This window comes from Onychostoma macrolepis, chromosome 21 (assembly GCF_012432095.1).
Source record: "Onychostoma macrolepis isolate SWU-2019 chromosome 21, ASM1243209v1, whole genome shotgun sequence".
Taxonomy (NCBI): domain Eukaryota; kingdom Metazoa; phylum Chordata; class Actinopteri; order Cypriniformes; family Cyprinidae; genus Onychostoma; species Onychostoma macrolepis.
In genome coordinates this window covers 17,278,361-17,293,246 of record NC_081175.1, presented here as the reverse complement: position 1 = coordinate 17,293,246, position 14,886 = coordinate 17,278,361, and the positions used below count along the sequence as shown (strand labels likewise).

Sequence of the window (14,886 nt, the reverse complement as noted above, 5' to 3'; positions counted from 1 at the left end):
TTAGCCACAATTTAGCTGTATAAGGACTAGTTAGTTTAGATAAGTTATATAACCCCAACCCCTCAAAGAACACAGGTTTTATACCTTTTTTATGTCAGAACGTTATAAAAAAATCCTATTTTTAAATAAATAATATAAATGATTTACCTGTGCACTTGTAATTATGTAAAATTCAAGTGTACTTGTAACCTTTAATGGTAACCCCTCCTTCTCACAATGACATCTCTTCTCTGACCACACAAGGGCTGGACAAAAACCACACGCCATAAATTATTAGTAATTCATTTTGTGCGTAATTGCTCTGAAGATGTTTTAACAACAAAATACAGGGGAAACAAAAGAAATAAAACAACAGTACAACACCATGGAAACCAGCCTTTATATTTGGTGTTTCTGTGGTTCTACAATGAGAAAGAATAACGTTTTTATAACTTAGAAAACAGTTTGTGGATTTTACATTGAGCACAGTAGCCATGCACAATGCACAGTAAATAACATGGGATACTGGTGACAGCTTGTTAGCTTACAAAAATAAAATATTATGTACAAAAGTTTTTCAACTGTTCACAAAACATCACAGGTATCACAGATTCTCTCCTCTCCAAAAAGAAACACTGAAACAATGCACAATAGTTTCCAAGTATGAATCAGTTCTTATTAAAAAAAAAAAAAAATTAAAAAAAGTCTTGCTTCTTTTGTCCTAATGTGCACTTTTTATGTACAATATGATTCAGACACTGCTTTTAAAGAGCATGTATTAAATATCTATCAAATAACCTTACAGTTATGCAGATATGCTTACACAATTTACCTCAAGAGTGAAAACATCCTTGGCTGAATTATTGTACTTGTACCATTTCTACACATCAGTGACTGTACATCAATATTCCGGCTCATATGTATCCAAAACTGCATCTTACAGAAAAGTGTGAACGTGTGCAAGAAACAATGTGACAATCTTCCAGATGGCCGATATTTGTATTTGCGTGCTTTAAATAATATCCCTCATGCTATGGAGTATGATTATCTGTCTAAGCACATGTGTATGTGGGTATAAAATTATGCATAGACTGAAATAAAGAAAACAAAAATAGGTAGATAGAACGATAGATAGATAGATACAATTTTTTATATCTTTGGTTGCGATAAAATTATTTGAAATGTCTGCATATCTCTATCCAATACTAACACAATGTGTCTGTCTGTGAGCAGAAAATCAATAAATAGATGTCAAACAATTCTGTCCTTTCATGTTTGATAAGACTAAACCTCTCAAGAGGCCAGGGCTAGTGCATTTATCCATGTATGTCACATTTTTGCATTTTAGAGGCATGCATTTAAAATACAACATCATTTAAAGCATCAGTCTAACATCTGACCTCGCTAATCAAAGTCTGTCTTATGTCTGAGGGAAAACAGTGTCCTTTCGCTCCATTCTCTGTCAGCTTAACCACTCGGCCCCCAGCAGCACAAGATGTAGTTTCAGTCCAAGAGATACAACAAATAGGAACTTCCAAGAGCTTGCAGAGAAACGTCTGATCTCATGTTGAACTAAAAGGCTTAAAGCGTTGAGGAAGGCTCAGGGTGACTGAAAAAGCTTTAGGTGTACATAGACAAAACCAGGATGTCAGTGCAACAGTTTCTAATACTTTCAGTTCATCGTGTGTTGGCAGTCGGAGCTGAACACCTGAAAAAGAGGAGAACAAAACAGAAGCTGGAGATCGCACATCTAACTTAACAGATCCATCAAATGTTATGTAGCTTCAAAATATTATACCTGTAAGTATGTCCTGATATGATGGCCTCCAATGGCAAGCTTCCATAATGAACCTTCTTTGCACTTGTCGGGTATCCGGTGGTCCATCATCCCCCTCAGATGTGGAATGAAGGACAGAGGCAACAAGAAAGCAGGGCGCACACAAACACACACATATGTTTGTGTGTGTGTACATGTGTGATATAAGACATAGGGAAAAGAGGTGTAGCGGTTTGTGGAGGCCATTCACAGGCAGGTAAGTGCAGGTGAAGTCAATGTCATTTATGACTGGGGCTGACCACAGTTGGGGTTGGAGGGTAAACTAGTGCCACGTTGACCCGCTCCGAGCCATTCTTGGGGCAGATGATCTCAGTAAGTCCCTCAGGTCGGGTCTGGCTTAACAGCTCACCTATGATGCCAACAAAAAGATAAAATAGTTTTTATGTCACACTGGTTAATGCAATGTAACATTTCACAGAAGATTTTACAGGGCTCCAGAATTTAAAATAACTAGAGCGGCAAAATGGCTTTTTTAGTTTAAAAATGACAGAATCACTTGAAAAATTACACTGCCCTCCATCATATTTGCTGAATGAAATCCAACACTCATTTCTTACTAATTTTGGGGTACATGTTTTTTTTTTGTTCTTGTTTTCTAGCATGTCACACATTCTCTCAAAATATGATATACATTTCGTGGAATTTTGCTTTCGACAACCAGGTAAAGAAGTCTTGTATTATTCCATAATCACCAGAAAAACTACCACAAAGACATGATTCATATCTTCCTCTGAGCCAGATTACAACTTTTTGCTTTCAGCCAGATTGCCCATTTCAAGGTTAGAATTATGGCCAGGAACAGAATAAAAAAAATCAAACATGACCCTGATGTTTTCTACATCCAAGGAGTGACAGAAAATTACAGATTTTGTAGGAACGCATATTTATTCATATTTATTAAAAAGTTCTTTGACATTAAATGGATTATTTGAACATATTTTCCCACTCCTAGTTTCCATATTGTAAGTTATACAATTTGTATACTTCATTTAGTCATTTCATGAATCTTTTTGACTGACTCATTAAAAATAAGATATGATAAGAGCCATTTTTTTTTGGCCACTTTTGTTGAAGCCACCAGCCCACATTATTTCACCTTTTTTAAATTATGGCATTCCTAGTGAAAACCTACATTACTATTACCATTACAAATCTCCACCAATAAGAACTCTTTTTTTAATTATGTCATTCACAATGCTCCATGGGATTTTCCTCTTTCCCTCGTTCAACCTCGATTTTCACATATGGACTCACACAAAGCTTTCCTTTTGCCAATGGTGACTAGATTCTAAATTACTGACACAAATGTTTGTTTTGTTATTATTTCCATCCTTATATGAAGTATTATTCCATTTATATCCAAATTTTCTCAAAGGATACTCTATAGGAGCGCCTTCACAATCTACCACAACGTGGCGCTGTTTAACAAGCTTTTATCTGGATGTGTAAGAACTCTTGCTCCCCAATATATCACCTTACACAATGGCTTATAATAAGGGCTAAAGCTATTAAAGTTTGTTCTATTTATCATTTAAAACTCACTGATACTCTGAAGAACCAGTACCAGTTCCCAAAATACTGTAGAAGAGCATCTGTATGCCTGTATGAAGTAGATTATGACAGCTCATCTTCAGGACGCAAAACCTGATGGTGATGAAGTCTCTTTAAGTCTATGGTACAAAAGCAAGTGTGTTAAGTCCAGCCTAAGCAGCCTGAATTGATAGGAGAGCTGTCCATGTCTATAAATAGAGACCTGTAATGAAGGATTCCAGTGTGCTACTCAGCAAGTCAGTAAGCAAATGGGCACGTTCTGAGTACTTAAGGGGGATCAGACAAACCGCAGGAAGACAAAGAATTACATCATGTGTCAATCCGAGAGACTATAGGCTGCAGTCATCTGCACATCTGCTTTCATGAGATTTTGAATTCACTTTGAAACAAAAAGCCAAAGTGTTCTTTCATCAAAACCTCAGTGCATCTCATTTTCATTTATAAAACCAAGAAACCAAGATGAAAGAAAAAAAACTTAAACTATTCTGAACATATTATGTCATGTCACAGCAGAACAGTAAATCTCTAAAATTACAAATAATATATAGGATATTACTTGTGACCAAATGTTTTACAGGGAATTTAAAACATTTAAAGGGAATAAATGTGCATTTTTAAACACTGCAATATTCCATCAAAAATGAACTGTCAATTTTGATTACATGACAACTTAAAGCAGCACTTAAATAAATGTATTATTTTAAGACATTAGAAGCAAATGATCAAATCTTGCGCATTTTTTATTTTTATTTTTAGTGGAAGTATGAAGTCTGTTTCCCCTTTCTAAATGCTGCTTAATACGATATTTTAAATTTTATATTTAATGCAACGACATGCCTATACATTTTTTTAAAATTTAAAAGTCCAAATACTTTTTGAAGAAACTGTAGATTCCTTTATTTGTTACCTTAGCTTGCATGAAGTATCACCCCCACCGACTATAAATAAACTATAAATAATCTGATCCGTATTAATGATGTAACAACGCATCAGCCACTAATATTGCCCAGACCTATTCTAATAACATCAGGTTTGATCTGGTTTTAACAATAGACAACCCCCCAACCGATGTGCAATTAGAAAAATATGAAAATTTCCTGTGAAAACTCGTAATTGTGTATTTTAATGCTTGTAACTATTTACATAATGGAATCACATTTTATGCCCTCGGCACAGTGGCCTGACTTGTACAGCACTTATGCCATTAGCTCTATTGATTTTCTGCTCTCCTTCATTCTAAATAAAGGAGGAATTCCACTAGACTGAACTTAGTCACTCAGCTGAAAGGTGGAGGCCAATAAGCTAGTAACCAGAGTTATGTGAGATCAGCAAACAGTTAACACACAGTGATTATGGAAGGTCTCGTTTCTGATTCTCCACGTATTTACTGTAGACAGAGATTAGGAAATTAGTCAGCCGTTCCTTTATGGGAATCATACATAATAAAGTTTCTTGCTGATTCATTCTTTGTTATTTGCTCCTCCTCTAGTCTGGCTCATAGTTCTGCTAATGTGTTGGAACGCAGTCATTTCTGGCATCAAAACTTAAGAATCTTCCATCTTTCTTGACTTTTGCCCTCAATAACATTTCCAGGTGCGTTGCTGCACTCAGGCCTGTTTGTTCCTCTGCCAGACTCTCCATTTCTGCATCACAATAGTTTTTTTGTTCTTGCTCTCTGAGGTGCATTATCAGGTCCTTAAAAGGTAAACTGCACTCCCAGCAAAAGCTTCAAGTCAATACCACTGTACAACAAGACCTATTAAGCAAGAACTGCTAGCGGGTTTATGGATAAAACACAAGAGCCATGAACCATGATGAGCTATAAAGGCCTGTGCAGTGAACAATGACTTCTGCAGACTGTTTTTTTTTTCTTTGTGAGTGTATGAGACACACTGCTACAGAGAATATAGCAGCACAAGAGTGTACAATGTTTCCCATCGTACACTCTCAGAAATAATGGTACAAAAGCTGTCACTGCGGCAGTACCTTTTCAAAAGGTACACTTTAGTGCCTATTAGGTTCTAATACGTACACTTTAGGTACAAACATGTACCTTTTGAAAAGGTGCCGCCCCAGTGACAGCTTTTTTATTTCTCCTTACAAACCAGCTAAATAATTTCCATTTTTGTATGTAACAAGAAATTTTCACAATCTAATCAATTACTATTAAATAAACACCATCCATTTTGCTCATACAACAGCCTGTTTGACTACAAATACATTCAATTGAGAAAGTAAAATGGGTTGTAAATGTCAGTTTACAATGCATACCTAAAACATTATAGAAATATGAGAGATAATATCTTATGCGTACATCTCTTATCTCTATTGTGCATGTTAACAACACACAATGTGTGTAAAACATTTTTAAACATCTCTAAATGATCAGCAGAAGTTCCTCTTCTTGACAGAAAGAGTTAATAAGTAAAGAAAACGGGTCAGGTAGATCAGTGGTGAGACTGCTGGCCACATAATTGCACTGTAGGGGTTCCCTCCACCCCCATGACCCATTAGACTTCCCTCAGGGCCTTGACACTTTCTAAACATGGTTTACAGGTCACATATCTGGTTAGCTATTTGAGATCGGAGGATCAACTTTGTGGACTTGAGGGAATTTTAAACTCCAAACATCCGGGGTGACAATGTTGCCATCATGTCAAGGTCAGGTCAGCTGACTCGCTTCAGTCCACAATTATTACTTATTAATGAGAGCCAGGGTGCAGAATGACAGTGAATGGACTAATTTTACTTTCACTGCTTGAGAAAGAAGTGTAACAACAACTAATGAATTATATAGCAATTTGTTTAAATTTGCATATTGGGAAGTAACCCTTTCCTTGAAAGGCACCTCTTTGTCCCTACCGAAATGTCCTCTACTGTAAGCTATCAATAGAAACACTCACCTCTGCTCTTATTAACAATAACAGGTGAAGCACTGCCACCCAACACCTTGAGAAAGGCCAAGGCTTTTCAATAATGAAAGGGAGGCCTAATCCTGTTACACACAATTCACACACTCATTACTGGGAGGTAAACCTGTCCTATGCCTGGAGGCAGGGAGGACAACAATTTGAACCTAGAGATAATTAGTTACCTACACAATACTTCTAGAAACACTGAATCTATAAACACACTTCCACAAGGGCACACTGCGGTTTAAACATCCTGTACTCGCTGGGACAGGAAGAAGCAAAGAAAATGAAACAATGAGACACATCTCCATAACAAAGCCCACTGTTGCTACACGGCATGTCTGGCTTCGACTTCACTCCTACAATCTATTGCTCATACTCAAGATCTTGCATTCCAATGGCACATTCTTCATCTTTTGTGTTCTGTACTCTGAATTTTCTATTAACAGTTAACCATACTCTATCACTAATTCTCAATAACTAGAGACTGTCAAAAGGAAATATGCTAATATTTGAGTCCGACATACCAGTATCTGATTTCATCAAACATTTGTACATTTAAAAAAACGTTTGTTTAATGATTTATGATGCCGGTTTTGGTCGATACCGATAAACTGAATATTATTTTCATATTATAGCAGATAATCAATAAACGGCTATAAATAAATTACAAATAAAAAACTAAAAGTAAAAATAAATATGCAAGTGAGTGTGTGCATCACATCATCAATGAACGGTATGAAAAATGGATATTAATTTTGAGATTTGCTAGACTTCATTTATAAGTCGTAAGTGGTTTTAAATATTAACTTTAAATGACCATTAGGGTGGCAAGGGTGATCTGTCTAAATGTAAAAATAGTGCAAAATGGGGGAAATGAGAATGTTATATTAAGGTATTATTACTAGTGCTGTCAATCGATTAAAAAAATTAAAATCGCACATTTTTCTGAAATTAATCGCGATTAATCTCCCCTAACATTAAAGTTTTTAAATATACTTTTATATTGCAATAATTTCACATTCAATCTTCAAATTAATATTGTATATTTTTTAATATTTGTTTAATGGCATCTTTTTTTTTTATGACTGAAGGCCAGTATCACTGATACCAATACTGATTTCTCTATAAAATTATTTATTAGTTTATTTTGGCTGTTATTTCTTTAAGAGCTGTCGTTGCTGAACATGACGCTGATCTGACACGCATCATAGTTTCTCTCAACTCTCATCACCTTTTCTGACACACTTCAGGTCTTAAAGTCTCTATTAATGAGCTGACGAGTTGAATCAGGTGTGTTAGATGAGGAAGACAGTGCTGGGCTGCTCCAGGACAGTTTTGAAAACCATTTTAGAGACGTGTTCTTAAATGTGACTCATATAAAATATATTAGGCTACATGCACGCAGCCACGCACAGTTTTAAAGGGGTGGTTTACTGCTTTTTTTCTTTGCTTGATTGTGTTTATGGGGTGCAATATAACATGTCTTCGTGTTTCGTTTGTTAAAAAACGCCTTATTTTTCATATATTTCACCTTTATTGTAAGCCGCTTTCTCCTCTGTCATTTGAACGACCGGTTGACTTCCTGATTCTATGAAACCACTCCCTCAGAAACAGGCAATGGGCTCAGATTGGTTAGTTGGGCCGGTGTGTTGTGATTGGCTAAACTGCGTACTGCACATTGTCCGGAAACTTCACGCCCATCACCTTCACGGGCGACAGTTGCATGTGCTCTGGTCAAATGTAAATAATGGTGTCAATATTGCCGTATCAGTTTGAGCCAGAATCAGATCCAGAAAGCGGTAATGAAGAGAGTCAAGCAGAACTTCCGCAAGCACGGCTCTTACAAAACGTTTCTGAACGGAAGTTTGCTGTTGTGATTACATATCATTTTTTAAAGTTTGTACACGTTTGTCTTATACACACAAAATAGCATCGAACTAACTGGCCACTATAACCAAACAGCGTTGGCTTGTGTTTACGTTCTTGATCAAATCGAAAAATTACGTCAAAGTATACATGGAAAATACATTTACAAAATTAGTACATAATTACAAATTCGGGTCCAAAATGTTTGTATGCGTTTGTCATAGACACGAAATAGCATTAACTGGCTACTAAAGCCAGCGTTGGCATTTGTTTACGTCCTTGATAAAACTAAAACATTACGTCTGAAATTATACATGCAAATACATTTAAAATTATTAAATCTTACTTACAGGTTGTGGCCCAACAACTGCTGCCTCTGGTTTTAAATGTTTTAGTAATAGTTTCTGTGTGAATCCGGCATTGAACTCTGAACTCTCTTGATTCTGGAAGCTGTCTTCCGTAAAATGCGCAGCACAGAGAGCTGAATTAGGATTGTAATTGTCAGGAACATAATCAAACATAAATTTTAACCATTGTTGACGAACTACAGCATCCGTAGGAAGCCCGAACACAGAAGACCTGACTGCTGGGTGAAAATAACACCGTTTCGACGGCATGGCTACAACTCTCCACTATAACTCTTTCTCTTCGACAAAGCCGCAGAACATGGCCTTGCCCCCTCTTTGCATGTTCCGGAGGGAGGGGTTGATGCAAATTTATGGGTTTTTTACGTATGCAACCCGGGAAGTATCTCGTTGTAGTCCCATATGAGTCGTTTTTGTAGGCATTAAACTTCCTGATTTTTAAAAGATGATATCTCTGCTTATGTTGAACTTTCAGCGCAGCAACTTTGCAGATACTGTTCATGCACCAACAGCAACATTACACACTATTTAAAATGAAAAAAGTGAAAATCGCAGTAAACCACCCCTTTAAGGCAGCTTTAATCGCCTATTTGGTAACATCATGACTTAACTGACCACAACATTGCATGCTCGTATTTTATTTCGCGCTTTGATATGAAGTGATACAGGGCACGCTACAGCGCGCCGGAACCTTTGTGCGTGCAATGGAAGAGCACGCGCTGTGAGCACAGTACCGTTTCCGCACTCATTTGACTCGCACCTGGCGCTGAAGTTAAGTGGAGCGCGTGTCTGAAACATCTCCGGTTTGATGTGGTCATAAAGACGCTCTGAGACTGAATAAATGCACTTCTTGTCAAGAGAAAAAGTGACAGAAACAGCAGTTGTGAGAAGGGTGGCCAACCCTAGCTCCGCCCCTGCGTTAATTGCGTTAAATATTTTTTACGCGTTAAACTGAAAAAATTAATCGCCTGCGTTAACGCGCTAATTTTGACAGCACTAATTATTACATAATATTCTATCTATCTATGTGTGTGTTGTGATAATATTAATAGCAATAGAATGGTGCCAATATATCATGCATCCCTACTAAATTGAAAGGATGTAATAAAGGATGCAAGTTAAAATAAAGGATGTACGTTATTTTTATTAAGACCGACGCATGCAATGAGCTGTATGTCCGTTACATCCTGAATTAGACACATTCCACCCAAAAACACACAAAACAAGCGCTTGTCTAGCCCTACTGTCGCATTCCAGATATTTTCCAAAGCTGTTTTATCTTTAACGCATTCATGCTGTGACTCGCTCTGCAGCCCTTTGTGAAGTCTGAAATCTGGGTCAAAGACATCCCGGAATGCTTCATCTTTTTCTCGAGTGTCCAGAGGATGTGGATTCATAAAGGTACTGCCAAAACAAACTGCCTCCAGAATTTACAGCGTGTAGCTGACTTAGCGCTTGTCAAGCAGAAGTTCAGCTTGATTTATTGAATCAATCACAACAAAACAAAACAAAACTCTGAATATTTGTGAATTTTCGAACCAATGTTTGATGCCCAAAAATGCTCACCATTTCAAGACAAGGTACAAGGTTTCAAGAGGAGGGGAAACTGACAGTTTGCTGCAATCATCTTTCTGCACCACATATGGTGGTATGCATCACTCATTTCCCACTGTTTGACCTCTAGCTCAGTGTGGCGGATGGTAAACAGTGATCAGGCAAGACTGTAGAGTGAACAGCAGGATGAGACACGAGCAGCCACTCAAGGCCAGCAACTCGGACGTAGGATTATCGCTCTGAGTGATAAAGCACAAAGCGCATCAGTGAGTGAATCAGGGTCATCCCCATGCACACACGTATACACACAGCTTATGCTGACACAGAAATAGACTTGAAACAGACTTTTCCTCCTAAGAATGTGGTCATAACGGAATTGCAAATTCATCAGAACACAAAAGGAAACTTCCTCAAAACTATCTGAAACTCCTTTTCTGCTGATGTGATCAAGGCCATGTGGCTAGAGAAAATAATTACATTTCCCAATAAAATTTGTATAATTTGTATAAACTGAAATATATAGGGTGAAGTCAGCTAAAATGGGCTATCAGGCAAAATGGGCCAAATAAGGTTGTAGCATCATATCTCTTTAAATATTTACAGAAAAAAAATCACAATAACTGATCTTGCATTGTTGCTTCAACAGTTGTAACACATGTAACAATCATTTTTATTGGTCTGAGTTTTTTAAGGCGGGCAGGGAAGAGTGTTACATGAAGCTTGTCAGAGAAATTGTAAGGTAATTGAGCCTGACATAGAAAATTTCATATAATTTCATATTCACATTTCAATAAGGGTACTAAAGCAATTATAAGTAAGCTTACCAACAAAGCAAAGGTTTATGAACAATGTTTTGACATGCTCTTTCAAATAAAAAAGTTTAATTTATAAAAGAAGCTTTGATTTTTGTGAAAAAGGTCATTTTAGGTCTAAATGGCAGGTTAAGCTAAAACGGGCAATATGGTGTCTAAAACGTAAGTCTTTTTAACTTCTTGCTTATTGAGCTGTTGTAAAAAAAATCAATACATCATATTTGTAATCATGGTAATTTTTGGAGAAAGACGGCACTCTTCGTGTGAAATTGATTAGCTATATGAAGTGGTATAAATATATACATTTTCTGCCCCCATGTCTTGAATTTGTGATCATTCTAAATGCATTTTATTAGACTGAATCATGCAGTGAAAGAACACACTCTAAATGCGCACACGCACTAGTATAGACTACACGTGCACTCTGTACGGGTGTTTTGAATGGCTTTTGTAAAATACTCGATAATGTCAAATCACACATCGTTAAAGCAACAATTACGATATTAATCACAGACAATATATCGCACAACCCTACAAACAATATGTCTGTACTACAGTAATATAACAATAAACAGAGGTGTAAACAAACGCGTCACATGTGCATGCATTCATCGGCACGTGGCCAGAGCTTTGCAGCCGTCTGGATTCAGATATCTCAGTCAGTGCCGAGTGTCCTGATGAGATTTCCATGCAGCTGTCTGCTCTGCTGAAAAAGCCAAACGGCTGAGGTTAAACATTTAAACATATGCTCAGTGCTTTAAGAAATCTGTCACTGAATAGCCCTGATATCAAAGGTCTGTTCACGGCCATTAAGAATCAAATAAATATCTCTAAGAAGAACGACAGTGATGTATTAAAGTCAACAGTTGATTCAGCAAACAAAGCAAAATGAACACAATCGTTAACTAAAGGGTGGACCACTTTAAGTTAGAGATTTCTAACATACGCTCGACAAAAAACACAAGTTAAAGAGACAGTTCAACCCAAATCATTTAACCAAAAATTGTCATTTCAAGTACCAAATAGTTCATAAAAGAAGCAACGATATCTGATTTGTGAACAAATCATTACATGGATCTTTGAACGATTCAATTCACTGACTTTGTCCCTCTGTGTTCCATGGAAAAAAGAAAATCGTACAGGTTTGGACGACATGAGGGTAAGTAAATGATGACTGTTCCTTTAACACACTGTTAAAATATAGTTGTTTATGAATCTGTTTTATATTCATCCGCAAAATCAGAAAACAAAATGCACTAGAACTAGTACCCAAGAATTGTCAACGTCTCTGGGTCATTTACATGGGTCTTAAAACACATAGTGAGACAGAAGCATAACAACAGTCATTGGATGTGTATGGAAGGACTGACAAGGGAGACGAATCATGACTGGAAATGGAAAATGACTCAAAATCAGCACCATCTAACTTCATTCGTTGCAGACAATGAGATCAGAGGAAGGAATCATGACAAATCCATATCACTGTCTCTCAGTAACACTACCAAAATCTGATTATAACCACACAAATGGCCATTCTCAGACTTGAGTAAGGGCTAAGGAATTCATAAACATTTCTTGACCACAATTCATATATCCTCTTCATCAAACACAAATCTGATTCCAATGTCTTTTTCATCCCATTCCAGATGTTTCTAAACATTTCATTGCACTCTTTATTCTCCCTTTGCTATTTGTGAACCCCACACAGAGACGTCCATTAAGGTAGCACAATGTCAAACAATATTGTAATCAAAGATCAAGGTTTCATTTGTGCAGATCTGGAACAAGCCAGACAAAAATGATGAAACAGAACTAGATTGTTCCCACTCTAATTTACAAGTGCTCAGCGTTGGGCTGCTTGCAGTCTCGACAGCTTGTAGTCTCACCGCCCTCTTAAATAAGACGTGACCATCTGAGTGATATGTAAAACTAGGGCCCTTTGAAATCAGTTTTATTTTTCTCCAAATTCCATTTTTTCCCCATTTACATTCTTCTGGATTCTGTTTTTTTTATTTTTTATTTGTCTACACTCTGTTTTCATGATTTAATTAAACAGCTATTTATTATAAGTTTAAAAAAAATAACATTTTAACACCCTATGAGATGTTCTGTTTTTTTTACAAAATTCTGTTTTCCATTAATTTTCTGTAATTATCATTACATTAAGTAATTTTTCTGTCATGGTTTCTTCAAGTTAAACCGAACTTTTACTTTACTTTAGGTTTCTGTTTGTTTGTGATATGACAGCAGCTTTCCTCAAAAGAAACAGTAAAATGCTCATAAAGTGACTCTCAGAGCAGTTCTAGAGATTATGTTTATATGTTCATGTACTCATATTGAGGCGGCAGAGGACGAAAACACCACAAGCGTCACACATGCTTCAGTTCGTGTGTATTAAATGAAACCGTGTGTCTGCGCCATTCATTCACACACTGATGCAGGATTCATAGTTAAATGGTATTTTTGCAGATAATTTTCAAAGACACTAGTCCACATCGCGTTTTGATTTAAGTGTACTGGCCTACTTTGATGGAATTTGCCAAATTTTGGATGGATACATGACATTCCGCTCATACAGGAACTTATTCTGTTCGTCCACGTTTTCCGCATCACGGAAATCATACGGCCCTATAAAACACATGAACACACTTTTTTTTACCCCCTAAAACTACTGAAAATCATTTTCATTCATTGAAATAAAATAATGCAGAAATATGATTCAATTCCATGAAGTGAATCTAGGACTATAAGACTGTCTTTTAGGTTCTCAAATAGGATGCTATGCCAGTAGCACCTGCTAAACTAGAGATTCACTTATATATAAAACTCTCAGCACTATGAGTGGATTTGAATTAAACATAGGCACTGGAAGAGGGCAAACACCTAATTATATCTGCAGCACACGGCAAAGAGGCCTGGTTAAAGGTCAAGCAGTGTGCTGCAGTGTCTTAATGACACTTTTCAAAGCTGTAAGAAGCCATATGAGAAGTGCTCTGCATTCAAGACAGCTGAAGAACATTATCATCACTTTATCAAAACTCAACTTAGCTAGCATCGCTATCTATCTATCTGTATCTTGTTAATAAAAGGCTGCTGTAAGCTTGATCTGACTGACTCGAGACAGATGCTCACATCTGGTCCGTAATGAGATCACTGCCGGCCCCACACGCATTATAGCCATCCACCAAGCCGCCATCAGTATGTGCTAGCTTAGGCTGACACATTACGCCAATCATGCTCAGCTGAATTTGTATCGATTTTAGAGATGCAGGAAGCCCCCACAGAGAGAATCAGAGCAGCAGTAAGGAGCAGGACGCTTTGTGAACGAATTTAAATATTCTGAAATTAACAAATCACTGCCAAAAACATACACTTTTATTTTTAAAGGTTTACTTTTTTTTTTTACTTTTCGAATTTATACTATAAATATACCATTATACCAGAGTCTTATCATACTATCAAAGTAATTTTTTTTTAAATAATGCATGTTATTTTTACACTACTGTTTAAGAGTTTTCTACTTTCAAATATTTTTAACATGTAATTTATTCCTGTGATGGCAAAGCCATTACTCCAGTCTTCATTGTCACATGATCCTTCAAAATTTTCACAGAAATCATTCTATTATGCAGATTTAGTGCTCAAGAAACAGCTCTTATTGTTACTTAAAATTTATGTGGAAACTGCGATACAGTTTTTCAGGAATCTTTTATGAATAAAAAATGCAAAGTGACAGCATTTATTCGAAATAATACTTAACATTATAAAATGTCTTAACTGTCAAATTTGCACAATTGAATGCATTCTTGCTGAATAGAGGTATTATCTTCTAAGTATTAATTTCCTTATTTTTTAAACACCTCACTAAACCTAAACTTTTGTTGTAATTAATTTATTAAATGTACACCAAAAGTTGCTTAAAAAAAATGACTGATAAATACATTTTAAAACATCCTTCTTTTCCACAAAATTCAACAAACAGTCAAAATAAAAATGTCACTATTCTG

The 14,886-nt window shown here is 36.5% G+C and overlaps 1 protein-coding gene across 2 annotated transcripts in view; it reads right to left on the bottom strand.

Moving 5' to 3' along the window:
• Positions 1-365: 365 nt before the first annotated feature.
• Positions 366-14,886, bottom strand: part of mfhas1 (multifunctional ROCO family signaling regulator 1) — a 28,079-nt gene continuing 13,558 nt past the window's right edge. The window contains exons 2-3 of one of the 2 annotated variants that reach the window (XM_058757280.1): positions 1,778-2,165; positions 366-1,687 (exon numbers count right to left, since the gene is read on the bottom strand). In XM_058757280.1, the coding sequence (XP_058613263.1) occupies positions 2,035-2,165 (131 nt within the window). In that variant the 3' untranslated portion in view covers positions 366-1,687; positions 1,778-2,034. Of the gene's footprint in view, positions 1,688-1,777; positions 2,166-14,886 lie in introns of those variants that run through there. The other variant, XM_058757281.1, reaches the window with a different exon arrangement.